Raw genomic sequence first — 19971 nt, forward strand, 5'->3', positions numbered from 1 at the left:
CCCCCAGCTACAGACCCTGTCCCTTACCTCAGTGCAGCCGCTGGCCTCCTGCTTTCTGTCTGATTCCCTCTCCCGCTCTGTGCTTGCGACCCCCTCGTCTCATCACACGCCGTGTTAGGGTTACTTAAAATGAGAGCGGGATCTCCAAGCTCCCAGGGGAGCTGCTGTGGTTTTCAGACAATAGCATTAACCCTTTGGGGGCCAGAGACACCATTATTCCCCACCTTACCCCCTTTATTCTGTCCCCAAGTTCCCTGACACTACTCTGTTCATTGCTCCCCTCCCATCTCCTTATTGGAGGGAAATTACAGGTTTGCCCTCCACTTTTGGGGGAAGGGGACTTCTCCCTTCAAATCCAACCCTCTGCCTTTGATTCGATCAGCCAAAATAATATTAGAAGAACGGGGCAAAGGGTGAGGATGGAGGTGACCGCCTCTTTTCCAAAATCTCCAGGGAAGGACATGCCACAGTTACTCTGACTTGACAGGAAGTCCTTCTAGCTCTCTAACCTCCATCCATCTCAACATGCAATGCTATCCCTAACTCATTTTGCTTTCTTCTGGACTAACAGAGAATCCTCTTCTTAGCCCTCAGAACCTTTGGACCTGGACCATCAATTCTCCCTAGTCTTCTAACTGTGCCTAATTTCCTGATTCTGGATCTAAGTAATTAATTAATCTAAGTAATTAATCAAATACTACTAATTTATCTAGTTTCTTTGCCTAAGGATCTCTAAGCACCTAATACACATATTTCTTTTTGGAATCGTCTAGAGATGCAATAGCTCTTTCTCCTTTTAGGGAGGAATGGAGGTTACATACAGTGAAGAACTTTTGGTGGTGTGCTAGAGGCAAGGGAATTAGGAAAGTAGGCTCTCTAGATGGGGCAAGAGCACAGCTAGGTTACAAGCAGAGGATGGATCTGACATTGAATGTAATGGAGAAGGGGGAGGAAGGGATGAAGGAAGAGGAGAAGCCAGAGGAGTTATGCAGTTGACCAGAGGCTACACAGCAAGATCCTGGAAGCTGATAGGATTTCAACCTAGAGCCCTTCAGCTCCAGAGTCTAAGGGTCTGAGGAAACATGAGGACTATATTGTCCTGTGTACAATATCCCCAGGCCCTGGCAGGAGGGGAGAAGATTGATGGCTGTCACTGTGGGAATCGATGCCATTTTATTTTTTTGATTCTTTTCTCTGAGATACGGAGCCCTCTCCCCAACCCCCCCTCCCTTATTACCTAGGGCCCCTCCCAGCACCTCGATGATCGAGATGGGAATGAAGGGCCATGGAATTAAATTTTGGGGGTGGTTTTCTGGTTAAATCAACCGAGGCTAACATGATAGAAAGGGGGATGACGAGAGAAAAAGCTGATTGATGGAAGAGATGGGAGCTGGGCAGGGGTGGAGAGTCGGGATGTGAAGAAAAGACCTGGAGTGAGATTCTCCTGGGAGGGGTGAGATGGACTGATCTTAAAAAGGCAGAGTAAGAGGACAGGAGATGAAGCAGGAGGGATAGAGGTTAGATTGCAGGAAGAACCCCTCAAAGAGGCAGAACGGGTGAGAGGAGGCAGTGAGTTATTCATACCTTGATTGATCAGAGGACCTCGTTCAAATACCAGTTCTGTGTCATTTTTGGCAAGTAACTTAAATTTTTTGGCTTTCAGTTTCTTTGTTATATATATATATATATGTATATATATATGCATACATACACACATGTATATGTGTGTGTATGGGGGAATCCTAGGATTCAGAGTTGAGAAGGTTAAACTAAGTGATCCCTAGGGTACTTCCTCTAAGGTAGGGATTTGTAACCTTTTCATGGTCCCTTTTGATAGTCTGACAAAACCTAGGGACTCCTTTTTAGAATAATGATTTTAAATGCATAAAATAAAATACATAGGATTGTAAAGGAAATGGATTATATAAAAATAGCTGTTCAAGTATATTTTTAAAAATGTTCACAGGCCCCAGGTTAACAATAGGGTTAGACTAAAGAGAGGACTTCCTGGGGAAGTGGGATGGAGAATGGAAGTGGAAAAGAATTCTAGACCTCATCTCTGAAGAAGTTAAGGAGAAAGGATGTAGTGGGAGGGATAGAAGGTAAATTGCAATAAGGATTGTAGTATATGACCAGTAAGTGATGGGTATTCCCCTTCCATGGATACTATAGGCATTCCATCTTACCTTCATGATACTTCATTTCATCTTATCTATTTAATAGTGTTTCTCTTCCATTAGGCTCAGAAGCAGAAGACTAAGTTGTATCAGGAGGGAAGTAGACAGAATTTGGGGGAAAAAAGCTGTCCCTTCTCCTGAGGTCTCAAGAAAGACTTGGGAGCCAGAGTAGGGTCTGAAAAAGGACAGTCTCTAAACTAAGGTATGGGGCAGCTAGGTGGCACAGTAGATAGAATGCCTGGTCTGGAGTCAGGAACACTCATCTTCCTGAATTCAAATCTGACTACTAGCTATGTGACCTTGGGCAAGTCACTTAACTCTATTTGCCTCAGTTTCCTCATCTGTAAAGTGAGCTGGAGAAGAAAATGGCAAAACTACCCCAGTATCTCTGCTAAGATAATCTTAATTGGGTCACAAAGACTCAGATACAACTGAAAAACAACAACAAACTAAGGTATTGGAATTCTTGATATTCTGTTCATCTTCTCTCTTTGCTCGAGGAATTCCTTACCAAGATCTTCGGAGATGGTTGACTCCTGGAAGCTTTCCTTGGAAAGAGAAATAATCATCTTCTGCTCTCTTGCTAAATGGCCCCTTCTGGGAAGTCCTTATGGTTTCTCCTCAAGCCCTCTTTCTACAAACAACAACAAAACAAAAGGAGAGAAAAAAAGAGTAGGGATCCCTGGTTATAGTCCTTTCTCTACTCCTGGAAGGAGTGGAATTTTCAGCCTCTACCACTCCACTCCTGACCCATGCCCTCTCATCTTCCCTGCTGTTTGAGATAAATGAATAAGTAGAAGGTGCCCCATGCCAAGGGTAGTGGAAAGAATGTGGGACAGTGATTTGAGTCCTGGCTCTGCCATTCACTGCCTCTGTGACTTTGGACAAATCATTTAAATTCTCTGAGCCTCAGTTTCCTCACCTGTAAAAAGAATCTTAGAATGGATGATCTCTAGGTCCCTTAACATTTCCAGATCAATAATCCTATATTCTCTGTCCCCTCAGTAATCCTCCTCCAAACCCCAAACTGTCCCTACACAGTCCATTCAGTACTCTTGCTCAGCTCCTCCTAGATCAAGGAGTCTTAACCTGCAATCTGCAAACTTAAAACATATATATATATATATATATGTATATATATATATACACACACAGACATATAAGCACTTATATACATATAGATATCTAATTATATATAATTTACATATACAGTTATATATAACTATATATAATACATACAAATTTATATATGGTTATGTCCATGCATAATAGACAATTATATATAATATATAACTATTACAATATAATTTATTTCTTTTACAATCCTATGAATTTTATTTTATGCATTTGAAAATATTCTGAGAAGGGGTTCATAGGCTTCACTAAACTCCCAAGACACACGAAAAGGTTAAGAATCCCTGCTCTACACAGAGCCTTCTGAAAATCTCTCTCATGTAACCAGCCTTCTGGCACTGTGTTGAGGAGGGAAATATTGCCAGTTTTAACTCACGACTAAACTTAAATTTAATCCTGATCACTTCACAGTGGAGTAGTAAAAAGAGCAATGAATATGAATCAGAAGACTTGAGTTCTAATTCGAGCTTCGCAGCTAAACTAAGGTAGGCTTGGGGATGTTTCACACAATAGTTTCTCTTCAGTTTCTTCATATGCAAAACGAGGGAGTTAAATGAGCTGGTCTCTAAGGCCCCTCTGGGTTTGCATCCAGTGAATCTATGAATCTTAATCATCTCAGGTCCAGTCATTACTGTGGATCTCCAAAAGCAGACCAGGCACAGCCCAAAGAAGGCAGACGGATGAACCAACAATGCACATTGATTTGGAGGTGGGGAGCCCAAATAAACTCCTGGCATTTCAGATCTCCCCAACTAGACAAATGCCCCATTGTTCTCAGGTTGAGACCCAGCTGCTTACTCCCTAACCCAAATCAAACTCTTCTCCCAGATGAGATTTTAAACTCCTGGAGACCAGGTTCAGCTTGAACTTCAGCATCCCATACAATGCCCTTCACTCAGTGGGAGAAAAATTTTTTAAATTAAATAAAAACCAACCACTTGAATTTCACCTGAATCCTAAACCTAACTCCAACACTTTGACAGGTTTGTTGAATGGACCTAACCCTAAACCAACCCTCTAATCTTCACTTTAACACTAATTCCCAACCCTAACCCCTTTACCCTTTACATTCTTTTATTGTTCATTTATTCACATATTCAGAAACGTATAAGGCATATTTTTGGGTTTCAGGGATACAAAGACAGATCCAGCAGAGGCCCTGGTTTCAAGGAACCTACATTTTACCAAGAGAGAAGGACAAATATACATAATTTATCATGCAAAGGCAACTGAGGTAAGTGCCAAGGAAAGATCTGGTCAAGGTGTTACAAGGAAAAATTTGAAGAGGGAAAGATCACTTTCAACTGGGTGGATAAGGGAAGGCTTCATGGTCAAGATATCTGTGCTGGCTTTAGGAGGAATACTACCCTCTCCATCACTTTATCCTCTAACCACTCTTTTTATTCTTAACCCCACTCCTTCTTGATGAACCTAACAAAATATTCTTTCTTTATTCCCTGGGTGATCCCAACCAACTTTAACCATGTTAGCCTACTCCAACTGAATACCAGCTAACTCCAACCAGCCCCAATTGGTAATGATTATGAGGCTAATAACATCTGACATTTATATAGTATTTCATGACTACAATGCACTTTTTATCCATGATTTTATCTGATTCTCACAACCATCCTAGGAAGCAGGTAGCAAAAGTCACTCTGATTTTATAGATATGGAAACTGAGGCACAGACTGGTGACTTACCCATTGTCAGCAGAGTAAGTGACAGAGTAATTATTCTGTGAGTAAGCCAGCTCCTCATCTCCTCTCATGCACACTTGGGCAGCACTGGACAGAAGCCATGATTGTGAACTGTTTTCTGATTTTTTTTTTAGTAGTGGGGTGATTCAAAAGAAAGCATGTTTTTGTTTTAGGTGATGATACATGATAAAGATGGTCTTTTAGAGGACAAAAGGAGAGAAGAAAATAATTGTCATATTTTGTGAACACAATTGTTGTTCAAATACATATGTGGCTTTACCATATCCAATCACAAATTCTTCTCCCAATTTGCTTCACCATTCCCTTGCCTCTCATTCTATTTGGTCACTGTGGCTCAGGAGTTGGTTGGGCAGGGAAGAAAGCTTTATCTGTATTATCTTTTTTTTTTTTTTGCTTTTTGGAGGGCAGTTGGGGTTAAGTGACTTGCCCAAGGTCACATGGCTACTAAGTGTTTAGTGTCTGAGGTCATATTTGAACTCAGGTCCTCCTGTACACTGTGCCACCTAACTGCCCCTTTTCATTTTTTTAAACCATCTTTTCCTCTGCTATGGAAATTGATTGCATTCATTCTGTTCCTCCACTTAATATACTTTAAAATGATTTTATATTTAATAGATTTAATTTATAACATTTACAGTAAGCTCCTTGAGGGCAGAGCATGTATGTATATCATTAATAAATGTTCAGTGGATTGAGTGATTCTAATGCAGATCTTTTGAGTACAATGTTCTTTCCACTAAAGCACTGTTGGCATTAGATTAGGAGTTCCTCAAGGGCAGGCACTGTCTTTGATTTTCTGTGTATCCCCAATGCTTCATATACAGTAGGTGCTTAATAACAGCTTGCTTCTGCCTTCCTTCCTCATTTTAAGCATGAGGAAACTGAGTCTCAAAGAGGTAAAATAACTTGCCCTCATTGACATAGCCAGTGTCACATCTGGGACTTGAACCAAATTTCTTGTTTTCCATCATTACTTATTACCAGCACCAGCACCAGCACCAACACCAACACCATCATTAATGATGAGCATTCATTAGTGCTATAATTCATTAATTAATGTTATTGTGAGTCAGGCACTGAGCTAAGTGATGGGGAGGGATACAGAGAAAGGCAAAAACATGGTCCTTGCCTTCAGGGAGCTCACAGTCTATATACACACAAGATATGCACAAGATTAACGGGAGGTAATCTCAGAGGGAAGGTATGAGTAGGTGACCTTAAGAAACCCCAACCAAACCCAGATAACTACACCGCTGGGATACATTCAGTCCTCATCAGCAGCAAATTCTGAGCTTTGAGGCCCTGGCACCAGGGCCTTCACTCTGAGAACAATGATCAAGCTAAGAGGGAGGGAGAGCCACTCTCCCCATGTTATGAATGCATTTATACTTTTTCACAGGCTTGTCTCTCTCATGCCTAGTATACACTCTTTATATCAACCCCTTAGTGTCCCTTTGAGGCTCAGTTCAAAGTGTTTCCTGATTCTCCTAGTTGATAGTGTTTTCTTCCTTTCTTCAAATAAGCATTTAGGTACTTATCTGTTTCAACTCTGTATTCCTCCAATAGAATAAAAGCCCCTTGAGGGCAGGAATTTTTTGTTTTGTTTTGTCTTTGTATCCCAATGACTAAAATACTGAAATTGGCACTTCATAAAATGTGTGCTGGATTAGTTTGGTGTCTCCTTCTTACCCTTCTAGCCCCCTGCCTCTAGATCCTTATGAACTGGGACATCACATAGGAATATGAGAAACAAAGCTTCATTATCAAGTAATTTACATTCTCATAGTAAAATAATTTTATTTGTTCTGTAAATAGAATTTGTCCCTTTTCAGAGGTCTTCTGGGATTTCTTTCTTACCTTTTCAATCTTCTTACAACTTACTCTTCTCTATATGCTTTGAAGGAAAGTGGGAGAGAAGAGGTATTTTGTGACCACAATTTTTGTTCAAGCACATATGGCGGCTTTACCACATCCAATCACAAACTCTTAGCCCAAATTGCTTCACATTCCCTTGCCTCTCATTCTATTTGGTCACTCTGGCAGGGAAGAAAGCTTTATCTATATTATCATTCATTAAAAAAAAAAAAAACATCTTTCCCTACCAAACTGAAGGTCTACAGGGCCGTTGTATTGACCTCATTGTATGCCTATGAAACCTGGATAGTCCATAAGCACCATGCCAGCACACTTGAATCACTTCCATTTCAATTGTCTTAGGAAGATCCTGAAGATCACCTGGCAAGATAAGGTACCGGACTGGGATGTCCTTTCTTGAGCTGAATTGCCAAACATTCAGACTCTACTGCAAAGAGTGCAACTCCAATAGGCTGGCTGCATTGTTTGAATGCCAAATGTATGTTTGCCTAAAAGATGATTTTACGGAACACTCACACAGGGCAAATGCTCACATGGAGATCAGAAGAAGCAATACATGGACACTCTCAAGGTCTCTCTGAAGAACTTTGGAATAAATTGTGAGACATGGGAGATAAAGCATAGGACTGACCAGCAGAGCATACCTGCATCAAAGAAAGCAGAGTAAAGCAGAAATCACTAGCTCAAAAGAAATGTGAGATGCACAAATTTAGAGACATCTCCTTTACAAATGTTCATATGGACTACATGTGTTTGACCTGTTGTAGAGTCTTCCAATCTCATTTTGGTCTGATCTGCCATAGTTGGACGCACTGTACCTTGACTGCAACATAGTGATGTCATTTTGGTCCTCTGTGAGAATAAAGGACCACAAACAATATAGGCAGCCTATTAGCAACCATGATTATACTCAAGAAGTGGTGTAAAACATCACCAATAACAAGAATAGCCAGGAAAGGCGGTGAAGCAGTCCAAGTGCTGCACAAAGTTTCCAGTGAATTGGGTGCAACCCCCTAGGGATGATATGGACAAAATTTGCATAGAATATAAAAGATGTGAGTGGGTTGCAATCTGCACTGGTGGAGGAAAGGAATATTCACCTGAAGGCAATCATGGAATCATTGAAATATTGAAGCAATTAGTTATCAGCTTCTTAATTACCAACTTGACCAGTTCATGGAGCCCACCATTAATCCTTCAGTTCCCTCTGACTTTCAGTATCTGCTTTTACAAAATCTCGTCATCCTAACTATGGAGGATCCTCCTTAGTCTTTCATTTACATCTTTCACTGTGCTTCTGGTATATTGCAATGTGCTGACCCCGAAGCACGAAGGATGGAGATTAGTCCTCAGGAAAAGATTCCCAAGAGACTCAGAATTGTGGGAGGGGAAAGGAGGAGAGAAGGGGGAGAGTTTTGTCCTTCTTTGAAAACTTAGAAGGAGGAAAGAGAAGGTTCTCAGCCTGCTTCCTTGCCCTATTCCCACTCTTCCCTTCATTCCCCCATGACTTTCTCTATCCTTTCCCCAGTGACCTGGCTCTTAGGGGAAAAGTCATTGTCCTTCACCAAGGCAATGGGATGGAGTCTTATGATTTTTAGGAGGACTTGAACAGGGGAAATATGTGAAACACAAACCTGTTGAACTACCTGTCTGCTGGGGGATGGAAGATCAAAGAAGCATAGAGGTCATTTCTTTATTGATTGTTTCCCAGGAACTCTTTCTACCTGAACAGTATTGACAATACCATCGTTATTGCCTACCTTGTATTTATTTACCTGTGTGCATGTTGTGCTTTGCCTCCCCCTACACTCACTTCCCCTCTTCTTTGAGAAAATAAAAATGGATTGGGACCTGGGTATCGAACCTGGGTTCAAATTCTAACTGTGCTGTTTACTACCCATGTGATCTTGGGCAAGATATCCTCCTCTCTGGGCTTCAATTTCCTCATCTGTGACCTGAGGGGTTTGGACTAGAGAGAAGACCTCTCAGGTCCCTTCTAGCTCTCAGTCTATGGCCTTTTGAAAGGAGAGAACAATTAGAAAGAAAGGTGGGGGGAGGAGAGAGGATAGAAGAGATTTTCAGTGGATCAAGAGTTGAAAGTGTCCTTAGAGACTATTTAGTCCAATTCCTAATTTTACAGATGAGGAAATAGTCCCACGGAGGTGACTTTCCTAAGGTCACATGTGTGTTTAGTGGAAAAATTAGTATATAATTCAAACCTAGGTCTTCTTACCTACAAATTCAGTGCTAGGGAAAGGAAGAGAAGTAGAAAGGAGAGGAAATGAAGAAGATATAATGGAGTAGAAGGAAAGAGAGAGAAAGGATGATGAACAGTTGGAAGAGTGAGGAAGAGAGGGAGGGAGGAATGAAAGGATAAATGGAAGAAAGGAGGAGAGGCATGAGGCAAACTTATTTAGGGGAAAGGAAAATGCAGAGAAGAGAGAATATGAGAAGAGAAAAGAAGATAGGAAGGGGTAAGAGGTTGGGCAGAAAGGGAGAAGAGAAAGAAGAAAAGAGAGTATTAGGAAGGAAGAGGAAAAGAGGGAGGTTCAGAAAGAAGAGAAAGGAAGAAGATCGGGAAGAACGGGGAGAGAAGAAACATGAAAAAGAAAGGGAGGAGGAAAAAAGGGAAGTGAAGGGAGAGGAAGAGAAAAAGAAAGGGAGAAATGAAGAAAGAGTGGGCAGGAGTGGAGAAAGCTAACTCAGGACCAGAACCACAAGCCTGGGGAGAGGCTGAGGGGCGATGCTGAAAACAGTTGAGAGGGAGCAGGTACAGCAGGAGAGGGATAGAGTGAGTGTGGGTTGGGAGGGAAGGAGAGCAGGCAGGGAGGGGAGGCGGGGGGAAAGGGAGGGGGACTGGTGCTGCAGCAGCAGCAGCGGAGTCTCTTCATGTCCCATTAGTGGCAATGGAAGGTGACATGTGGGGATCGATACCAATCGAGGCAACAGACTCCCAGTAATAAACCTATTTCACTCACACTTCTCCACCCCTGCTGGCCCCCACCCCAGTGATCAAGGCCCCTCCACCCTTGACCCAAACTCCAAAGGGACCCCCTTCCTGGGCTATGGTCAACCCTGCAGGATGAGAACAAGGAGATGGACAGGGAATAGACTGGGAAGTGAGGTGGGCCCCTTTTGCAAGTCAGACTCTTGGAGGAATGAATTATCAGCATGAATTATGATGGGTGATTATTATGGGGGGAAGAGGGAATTTGGGGGCTTTTGGTTTCCCACTTCCTGGTGTTATTAGGCCCAGAGCCAGGTTTCTACTAAGCTTGTATGTTAGCATTCCTACAGCCTAATTTATGGTTGTGCTGACCTCTTCTTGAAGACCTTTATGCAAGGTAGATGGGACCCTTTTCATTTAGCGTATACTGAGTCTGTGTATTGGTATGTGTGTGTGTGTGTGTAGGTATATGTAAGTGGGTGTTTGATTTTGAGGATGCATTTACATCTTCTGAATGTGAACATATTTATGTCTCCCTTATGGCTGCTATGCTAACAAGCAGTGGTCCTGGGGCAGTGTAAGGGAGAAGACAGGGACACACAGTGACATGAGCTGGAGAGAACCAAGGGAGAAAAGTCTGAGTAGGAGAGAGGGAGGTTAGACCATAGGAAGGACTTCTCAAAGGAATACTGGTACAAACCTGGGACATAAGGTAGGAGAGAAAAGGTAAGGAATGGTGGTGTCCCATATCTGAGACATCTGAGAGAAAAGACTGTTAGATGGAGAAGCTGTCTGCTCAGAGTCCCTGATAGGAAATGTAAAGTATGAGAAAATATTTCTCTCCATCTAGCAGGCAGGGAGGTGGTAAGTGCTAGGCCTGGAGTCAGGAAGACTTGAGTTCAAATTCAGCTTCAGACATCCTGGCTATGTGACCTTGGGGAAGTCACTTCACTTTTGCCTCAATTTCCCCAACTGTAAAAAGGGGATAATAATGTAAAAAGTACTTCCTTTCCCAGGGTTGTCATGAGAGGATAAAATAAGATAATATTTGTAAAGTGATTAGCAGAGTGTGTTTAATAAACACTTGCTCCCTTTCCCTCTTCCCCTCCTCAGCACAATATTCCCTCATGGCCCTGAGGGAATAGAGTCTACAGAGGGTGAGACAACAGCCCAGGGTAATTTAACATGGTGGCAGGCTAACAGAACTGGAGAACTGGCTTGTTTGAATGCCTTCCCCCTCTGTAGCCTGGTTTCTCCCAGAATTTGGATGAATGCCAATGTGCAATGAGAAGCAAGAAGGACCGGAGTGAAAGTCATCAAACTGTCTGGATGCCCCTGGACTGGAAAGGGACTATTTACAGAAGGGGAACTATTCAGCACTAGGATTAGAGCAGGGGATAACTTGACTCCCCAGAGTCTGAGCTGTTTAGCAGGACAAAAGACCAACCTTTCAGAGGGAAGCCTTCCTACAAGGGAATGGCTGCTCTTTAGGTGATTCTCACCTACTCCCCTTTGTTAACCAACATCCAATGTATCATCTGCTACCTAAAAAGTTCTTTCTCTTTGCTCTCAGTTCCATCCCTTTTCCATAGGAATAAAGCTACATTGTTAGATCATAATTCTAGAGCTAGAAAACACCTTTGAGGCCCTCTAATTAAACCTCCCTGATTTTACAGAGGGCCAGGGTTCAAGGCCACTTAGGTAGCCAACATCAGAGGCAAGTCCTCTGACTCAAGACAGAATTGGTCAGAATCGGTGGCCTTTCTATTGTGCCATTAGGTACCGAACATTACCTCACTTTACGAAAGAAGTTGAGGTCCAAAGAAATTGAGGCCCCAGGCTGCCCGGCAAATCAATGGCAAAGCCAAAACTTCCTTTGGCTCTGTTGCCACTGCCTTTGCTGTCCTAGGAAGTCTTCTAGGACCAACCAACCTTGCCTGCCTTTCTGAGGTATGTAGCCACTCCATTTGTGAACTTGAGCACATTCATTTTTCTGTCTCAGTCTGTGATCATATGAGTTCTAAAATCCTTTCCAGTCTAAGAGTCTAGCTCGGAGCATGGAATGTTAGCCTTGAAGTCAGAAAGATCTGAGTTCAAATCCAGCCCCAGATACAAACTGTGTGACCCTGGGCAAATTACTTTACCTCTCTCTGCCTCAGTTTCCTCATCTGTAAAGTGAGTATAATAATAGTGCCTACCTCCCAGGGTTGTGGTGAGGATACATGGGATAATATCTGTAAAAAAGTGCTTTATAATACTATAAGATAACATATAAATGCCGGCTACTATTCATTCCTCTGGTATTTGCATTCTCATTTTACAGGACAGGACCAAGTACCATTACAGCAGAAGCTTTTATATAATAAAAAATGTCCCACCAATAGCCCATTTACTTAAAGTCATTGTAATATACCGGGTCTTTTTTTATTCTAGATATTTTCCTGTGCATGTCTTGACACCCTTTCCAGATTATATGCCTCCTAAAGGTAGGGACCTTATCTTTGTGCTCCCATCTCCCCATCTCCTAGAAACAATGCCCCGTGTACAGAAGGTACTCAGTAGCACTTGTTAGTCATGATAGGGATAGGTATCAGGCCTGTGTTATCGATACAGGGAACTCCCAGATGAGGAAATTTCGTCCACCAATGTAGATCTACATTTTCTTGCTATTTATAAGGCTTCAGAGGCTACACCTTTCTACAAGGGAAAAACTCTACCATATAGGCAATCCTCCCCTTCTCCCCTTTTTTAATAAACACACAGACTCTTGGTCACTACCTAACAACTTAGGAAGTTGCCCAGATAATATGGAAATATGTTATGCAAGACATCACATGTATAATTGATATCATAATTCTTGCTTTCTCAAGAGGAGGAGGAGGGAGAGAATTCAGAACTCAAAATTTTTAAAAACTGAATGTCAGAAACAAATAATATAGATTTTGAAAAGAAAGTTGCCTAGAGCAATGAGAGGTTAAATTACTTGCTCAGGATCAGATAGGCCATATCTGGTCAAAGGTCAAAGGTCAGCCTTGAATGTAGGGCCTATCAGAATTGGGGTCAAAGATGAAGGGAAGAGAATCAGGGAGACTGCTAATGAAGGAGATAGAAAAGGGTGACAGACCTGGGGAATATGGGTGGGTTGAAACACAGCCTGAAACCAGATTCAGCGAATTCAACCTAATGAAAATTAGACTGTGAGGCTTTTTTCAGTCTGAGCCCAGAAACCCAATGAATGGATGCAGATTCAGGAGCAGGGGGGAGGAAAGTCAAGGCTTGAATGGTGATAAGGTATAGAAAGCAGTTGAAGCTTTGGACAAAGCCTTTGTTTTATGGATAGATTTCAGTTAGTCATGCTCTTCCAGATTCTTGGGGGAAAAAAAAGGGAAGAAACACTGGCTTGGGAGTCCTAGGACCTGGGTTCAAATCCCATACCTGAGACTTACTATCTGTGTGACCTTGAGCAAATCACTTACCACCCTCTCCCCAGCTCCAATCTCCTCAAATGGAAAATGAAGAGGTTGGACAAGGTGGCTTCTAATTTAGGGTTCTAGAGTTGTGATACTATGAAAACTTGCCTCTCTTTCAGTGGCCTTGCAGAGGGATAAGTGGGGAAGTAAACTGGGGAGGAAAAATGACCCACTTACTAGCTGTGCTATTTTCCCCTCTCTGGACCTTGGTTTCATTCTCTGTAAAATATAAGAGCTGGAAAAATGATCTCTAAACTCTCTTCTATCTCTGACATTCTATGATGGCGTCTAATCCCATCTCTGTCAGGACTCATCATGCCCTGAGAAGCAGATCACCACCTCTCAGGGTGATGTACATCTCCCCATCTCTGCCCCAATCCTGGGGCTTCTCTCAAGTAAAGCTGGGCAGCCTTGGGTAGAGCTAAGCAAACTGTGAATATACACAGGACATGTACATGTGTATATAACACACACATGAATGTACACAATGTAGAATGTAAATACACATAAACATGTGTATATATGTGTATGTGTGTGCATATGTGTGTGTATATACATATATATATATATATATATATATATATATGTGTTTTTTTTCTGTGTTAAGGAGGTTGGTGTCAGGTTGAGAGGAAAAAACACAAGGGAGAGAGAACTCAGAGGCAAAGGTAATGCAGAGCTCAAATGAGAACTGAGATAAAGCAATTACCTGATCAATACGGGTGAGATTGAGTAATCTAACAGATCAATAATGCTGTCCTGCCTGCCCCTACCTCCTCCCCTCCCCCCACTACTAACGTGTACATGCTCTATAGCATTCCTTCTGCTACTTGAAGAGCTCCAACTCTCCAGAGCCAAGGGACTCCCTGCCTCTGAACTGGGCCAGTTCTTTTTCATCCCTTAGCTGAAATCAAACTCCTCAGTGCCACATTCAAGGCACATTTCCTTTGTCTCCTAAGAACTCTCTGATGCAGATTCTTTGCTTTATCTGGGAAAACCTGCTCTAGTCCCTCACTCTTTCACCATTCTGAGGGTTTTGAATGAATTCCTGATATCTTCCCTTCCCTGTATATCTTCTCTTCTTTCTACTTAGCTTTTTTTTTTTTTTTGGCAAGACAGTCAGGATTAAGTGACTTGCCCAGGGTCACACAGCTAGTAAATGTCAAGTGTCTGAGGTTGGATTTGAACTCAGGTCCTCCTGACTCCAGGGTCAGTGCTATGTCCACAGTGCCACCTAGCTGCCCCACTTCTCTTCTTTCTAAATCCTCCTCTTCTCTAGTCAATCAGTCAACCAATCAAACAATATGCATTAACTAAGTGCTTATTTTTTGCCAGCCACTGTGCTAAATTCTGAGGGTTACAAAGAAAGCAAAAACAGTTCCTGTCCTTAAGGAGCTTACATTCCAGTGGAGAACATATGTAAATAACTAGGTACACACAGAATAAGGAGAAGGGGACCTTTATTTAGCCAGAATGAGATCTCCAGGGGTTCTCCCTAAATTTTTCCCTCTACTAGCTCTGATTCACCTTTAACCCTTCTCCATGTGCCCAGCCTGGAGGCATAGAGCTCCTTCTAGTAGGCACCTAGGTCCTTATCATTCATTAGACTAGGACCTCCCTGAAGCAGGACTTTGTCTGGTTTGGACTGGAAGCTCACAGGACAGCGACTGTTTCCTCCATCAAACTGCATACTCACTCTCCCATCTGACTGGAGATTCCTCAAGAGGAGGGACTGTTTCTTCTCCTTCACAGAAATTTTAAGATGTAGAGATGGAAGGGACCTTCCAAACACCTCAATTTATAGATGAGGAAAATTTGGCCCAGAGAGGGGCAGTGACTTGGCCAAATTTGTATTGTATATAAGCAGTAAAGCCAGCATTTGAACCCAGGATTTCCAATTCCAAATCCCATGCTGTGTAGACCAAGCTGTGATATGGTCAAGCAAGCAAAGTACTGGACTGGGAGCCAGAAGACCCCAGGTCAAATTCTCTCTTGGATATTATTAACTATGTGACCAGGAGGAGCAGGTCACATTCTCTTTCTAGGTTAAACTTTCCTCATCTGTAAAATGGGGACAATAATAGCACCTACCTCATAACTACCAGGGCTGTTATGAGGATCAAATGAAATATCACTGGTAAAGTGCTTTTGCAAACCTGAAAGCCGCTATATAAATGCTATCTCATGATATTATCTTTACTATATTATATATTATATTACTGCCCTGACTTACTGGCTATGTGCCCTTGGGCAAATCACCTAAACACTCTGGGCTTCAGTAACTTTTCAGTAAAACTGCAGAGTTGGATAAGGTTATCTCTCAGGGCCCTTCTATCTCAAGATCTATTGCCCTATGACTATCTCCACCTTCATACTTTAGACTATTGCTGTTCAGTTGTTCAGTAATGTTTGACTCTCTGTTATCTGTGAACTATGGGGTTCATGGCAGTTTGCCATTCTCTTCTCCAGTGGATTAAAGCAAATGGGGATTAAGTGACTAGCTCAAGGTTACACAGCAAGTAAGTATCTGTACTGGAAAACACACTGCCAGAATGGCTGTTAGCACAGGGTCTTAGATCTGCTTTACTAGGAAAGATAGCTGTTCAAGGGGTCAACAAAAGGTTTTTAATTCCATTTATTAGTTCAGGGGAAACATCATCTGAACTTCAGAGAAAATCCAAACAATGAAAATAGAGAAAATACATGCAGAGAAATAAAGACCAACAGACAGGGCTTCTAACTGTCTGAGAAATTAGCACAGATCAATAGACAGATCCAACTGTCTGACCAAGGCAATATATACATAGTTACCAGAGAGAGAATCACCAACATCTGGGTTTTTCAAAGGGGTGGGGGGGGAGGAAGAGGGAGGTGGGCTCCTTAATGGCTACCCAGAGTTTCATCTAGCCAAATCACAAGAACACTCTTCCAATGAGTAAGCCCCAAAGCAAAATTCTAACCTCAGAGTATATATACCCTTTTTTAGAACCAGAGGGATCACAACCCTCCTGACTCAGTGCCTAATTAGAAATTCACAAAGGTTGTGAAAGCCTTCCTACAAGCAAGCCTCCCTTAATGGGCTCCACTGTGAGGCAGGGCAGGGAAGATCTTAAATCCCATTAACATTATAGTGTCTGAGGCCACATTTGAACTCAGGGTTTCCTGACTTCAGGCCCAGCACTCTATATACCGCACCACCTAGCTTTCCCTGGAAAGGAATCAACTTAGGGATCAACTAGTTCAACCTGTACATAGGAGTCCCCACTATAAGACATTAAACTAGTGTTTGCCTAGTTTCTGCTTGAAAACCTCTAAGGACAGACAACCCAGAAACTCTCCAGGAAGCCCAGTTCACTTTTGGATAGCTCTTCCTGATATCAAGATGAAAATCGCCTCTTTGCAGCCTTGGTCTAATGTTCCCCTGGGACAAAACAGAACAAGTGTAATCCCTTCCCCACATGGTAGCCCTTCAAATCCCTTGGCCACTGCCCCCTCCCCACCAATCTTCTTTTCTACAGATCTTTCAACTAATCCTTCAACCCAGGCACAGGGACACAGGAGGCTCTTTACCATCTCTGACCAGGAATATGTCAACCTTGTATTGTAAACCATGATCCAGAAATCCAATCTGCATTCTCAGAAACCACCTCCTTAGCCAGCTGTTCACTTCCCAAATTAATTTTTCTTTTCTGCCTCCCTTACCTTTAATGGGCAATAGTGAGAAGGACAAATGAGGGCAGCTGTGTGGTGCAGTGGATAGGGTACTGGGTCTGGAGTCAGGAAGCCCAGAGTTCAAATCTGACCTCAGACACTTACTGGCTATGTGACCCTGGGCAAGTCACTTCACCTTGTTGCCTCAGTTGCCTCATCTGTATAATGAGCTGTAGAAGGAAATGGCAAACCACTCCAGTATTTTTTCCAAGAACACCCCAAATTAGGTCACAAAGGGTCAGACGACTGAAAATGACTGAACAACAACAGTGAAGAGAACAAAACACATCCCCTCTGGTCTTCAGTTTCTTGCCTTAGACTGATCATCATTCATAACACTTTTTAGTTTCCTTCTGTCATTTATGCTCACATGAATCACTAGAAGTAAGCAGTTGTAATCTGTTTTGGTAAGTTTCTAGAGATTCTTCCTTGTGCCTTGGATATATGACCTGGGAAGACAAGAGATTTCTCTATTGTCACTAATAGGCTGACAAATAGCTGCCTCAGTACCCCAAAGCAGAAATTCACCCAATATGATTACTCTTTTCTTCTTCTTCTGCCTTTAGCTAGAAGGTATCTTCCCTGAAAGTTTCTATGGCTCTGTTTTATCAGTCTTTGGAATTTAAGCAGTATCTTCCTGTTCCTCTTCAGGAAGAGCCTCAAATCTGTCTTGCTTTAAGAAAAAAATCTCTAGTTGTGTAGCTGTCTTTTTCCCTTCCCTTTTATCTCTCCTGTTTTCTAAGGGTCGTTTCCTCTCCTCTACCCAGTTCTTTCTTATTCCTAGAAATCTTCATTTTCCCTTACTACTTGGGGTGGAGAGGCATCTTCTGGAACGTTTTACTTTCTCTTCAGGAAGGAAGATCAATCTACACTTGGAACATAGGTAACAGTTACTCGTGTGTGGCAGAAATACAAACATACATTCCATACAAGTCATTGTACAATTTTTCCAACTGTCCATAATGATTGAGAATGTTTCTTTGTTGTTGTTTGGTTGCCTTAGTTGTGGCTGACCTTTTGTGACCCTATTTGGGGTTCTCTTGGCAATAATACTGGAGTGGTTTACCATTTCCTTCTCTAGCTCGTTTTACAGATGAGGAAATAGAGGCAAACAGGGTGAAGTGACTTGCCCAGGTTCACACAGCTAGTCCATGTCTGAGACCAGATTTGAATTCAGGTCTTCCTGACTCCAGGTGGGGTACTCTAGCCATTGCACCACATAGCTGCCCCAGAGAATATTTATACATCCAACCTAACCATCTGGTAAAAGCTTTTTTATAGCCAATCATTAGCTCTTCATAACTTGACCACCCCATTCAAATTCCTCTCCTTTGTCTCAATAATATGGCTATCATAGCCATAGCCAAGTATTCCTTCCCTTTAGCTGGGTATCAATTTGCCCCACTCATTAATCCAATTTATAAATTTGCTTAACCTTCTAATAGTTCCACTTTTCTTTTTTAACTGATCTTTTCTTGCCAACTATGTTCTTCTTTCTGAGTCTATCTCTTTAGATCCCACTCTCTAGTCCTTCCTTAAGGAAGCCTTTTATAGATTGCTTAATTGTCCTTGATTATGCTCTTATACCCCTGAAGTAGAATTTAGATCAGTTATCTGGGCCTGGAGATTGTTTGCCTTCAAATTTTCTTCAATGTCTCCCAAACTTTGCAAGATTTCTTCTCTCCAAATTCTACTCTGACCTACTTCAGTAGTCTAAAACTTTCCAAGTCACCTACATGATCTCCCTCTCCTTATTTGGTTTAAGTTCATCTCTCTTCTCCTGCCCCTACTTCCACAACCTTCTTTTCTCAGAAACTGGAAGTTGTCATCCTATATGATGCAGGTAGGGTGCCTATAACCCCCAAGACACTGGCAAATCTCTGAGGATCTGAATCACCTATTGTGATGAGAACTTTCACAGAGAAGACAGTCCCAATAGGAACTGAGTGAAACAGAGAAGTGGGAGAGGAATAAGGTGGAGAGAAATAGCCTGCCTCTTCAAATGCTATACAGGTGCCTTTCAGATGTTTCAAACTGCAATCAAACTATATGCTCTTTGATCCAGCAGCACCGTCACTAGATCTGTATCCCAAAGAGATGATAAAAAAGGGGAAAGGACCTATATGTACAAAAATATTTATAACAACTCTTTTTGTGGAGGCAAAGAAATGGAAACTGAGGGGATGCCCATCAATTGAGGCATGGCTGAATAAGTTGTGGCATAGGAATGCAATGGGATTCTATTGCTCTATAAGAAATGATGAGCGGGTGGATTTCAGAAAAACCTAGACACACTTACATATCTTAATGCAGATACGAAGCATACTATTTTTTTTTTCTTTCTTGTGGTTTTTCCCCTTTGTTATGATTCTTCTTTCATAATATAACTAATGTGGAAATATATTTTAAAAAAGAAAAGAAATGATGAGCAGGATGATTGCAGAAAAACCTGGAAATACTTACATGAATTGATGCAAAGTGAAGTGAGCAGGACCAGGAGAGCATTGTACACAGTAACAGCAACTTTGTATGATGATCAACTATGAATGATTTTGCTCTTTTCAGCAATACAATGATCCAAGACAATTCCAAAGGACTCATGATGGAAAATTCTATCCACACCCAGAACTGATGGAGTCTGAAAGCAAATCAAAGCATATTATTTTCTTTTTTCTTTTGCTTTTTGGAGGACAATTGGGGTTAAGTAACTTGCCCAAGGTTACAGGGCTAGTTTTTTTGTGTGGGTGTGAAGTGTCTGAGGCTGGAACCGAACTCGAGTCCTCCTGACTCTGGGCCGGTGCTTTACTCACTGCCCTAAAGCATATTATTTTCACTGTGTGTGTGTGTTTCCTTTTGGTCTCTTCTTTCACAACATGACTGATATGAAAATGTTTTACATGATCGCACATATATAACCTATATCAAATTGCTTACCAGTT

At 42.0% G+C, this 19971-nt stretch overlaps 1 protein-coding gene across 1 annotated transcript in view; it reads right to left on the minus strand.

Annotated features, from left to right (window-relative positions):
* The window catches only part of ETV3L (ETS variant transcription factor 3 like), a 34650-nt gene extending 15020 nt beyond the window's left edge, over positions 1–19630 (minus strand). Inside the window, exons 1-2 of the mRNA XM_069062846.1 lie at positions 19496–19630; positions 2689–2811 (exon numbers count right to left, since the gene is read on the minus strand). Coding sequence (XP_068918947.1) covers positions 2689–2746 — 58 coding nt within the window. The 5' untranslated portion in view covers positions 2747–2811; positions 19496–19630. The remainder of the gene's footprint in view (positions 1–2688; positions 2812–19495) is intronic.
* Between the last annotated feature and the right edge of the window lie 341 nt (positions 19631–19971).

Source organism: Petaurus breviceps, unplaced genomic scaffold (assembly GCF_028583685.1).
Source record: "Petaurus breviceps papuanus isolate PSGF00001 unplaced genomic scaffold, PetGlider_PUasm1.0 90510, whole genome shotgun sequence".
NCBI classification, from domain to species: domain Eukaryota; kingdom Metazoa; phylum Chordata; class Mammalia; order Diprotodontia; family Petauridae; genus Petaurus; species Petaurus breviceps.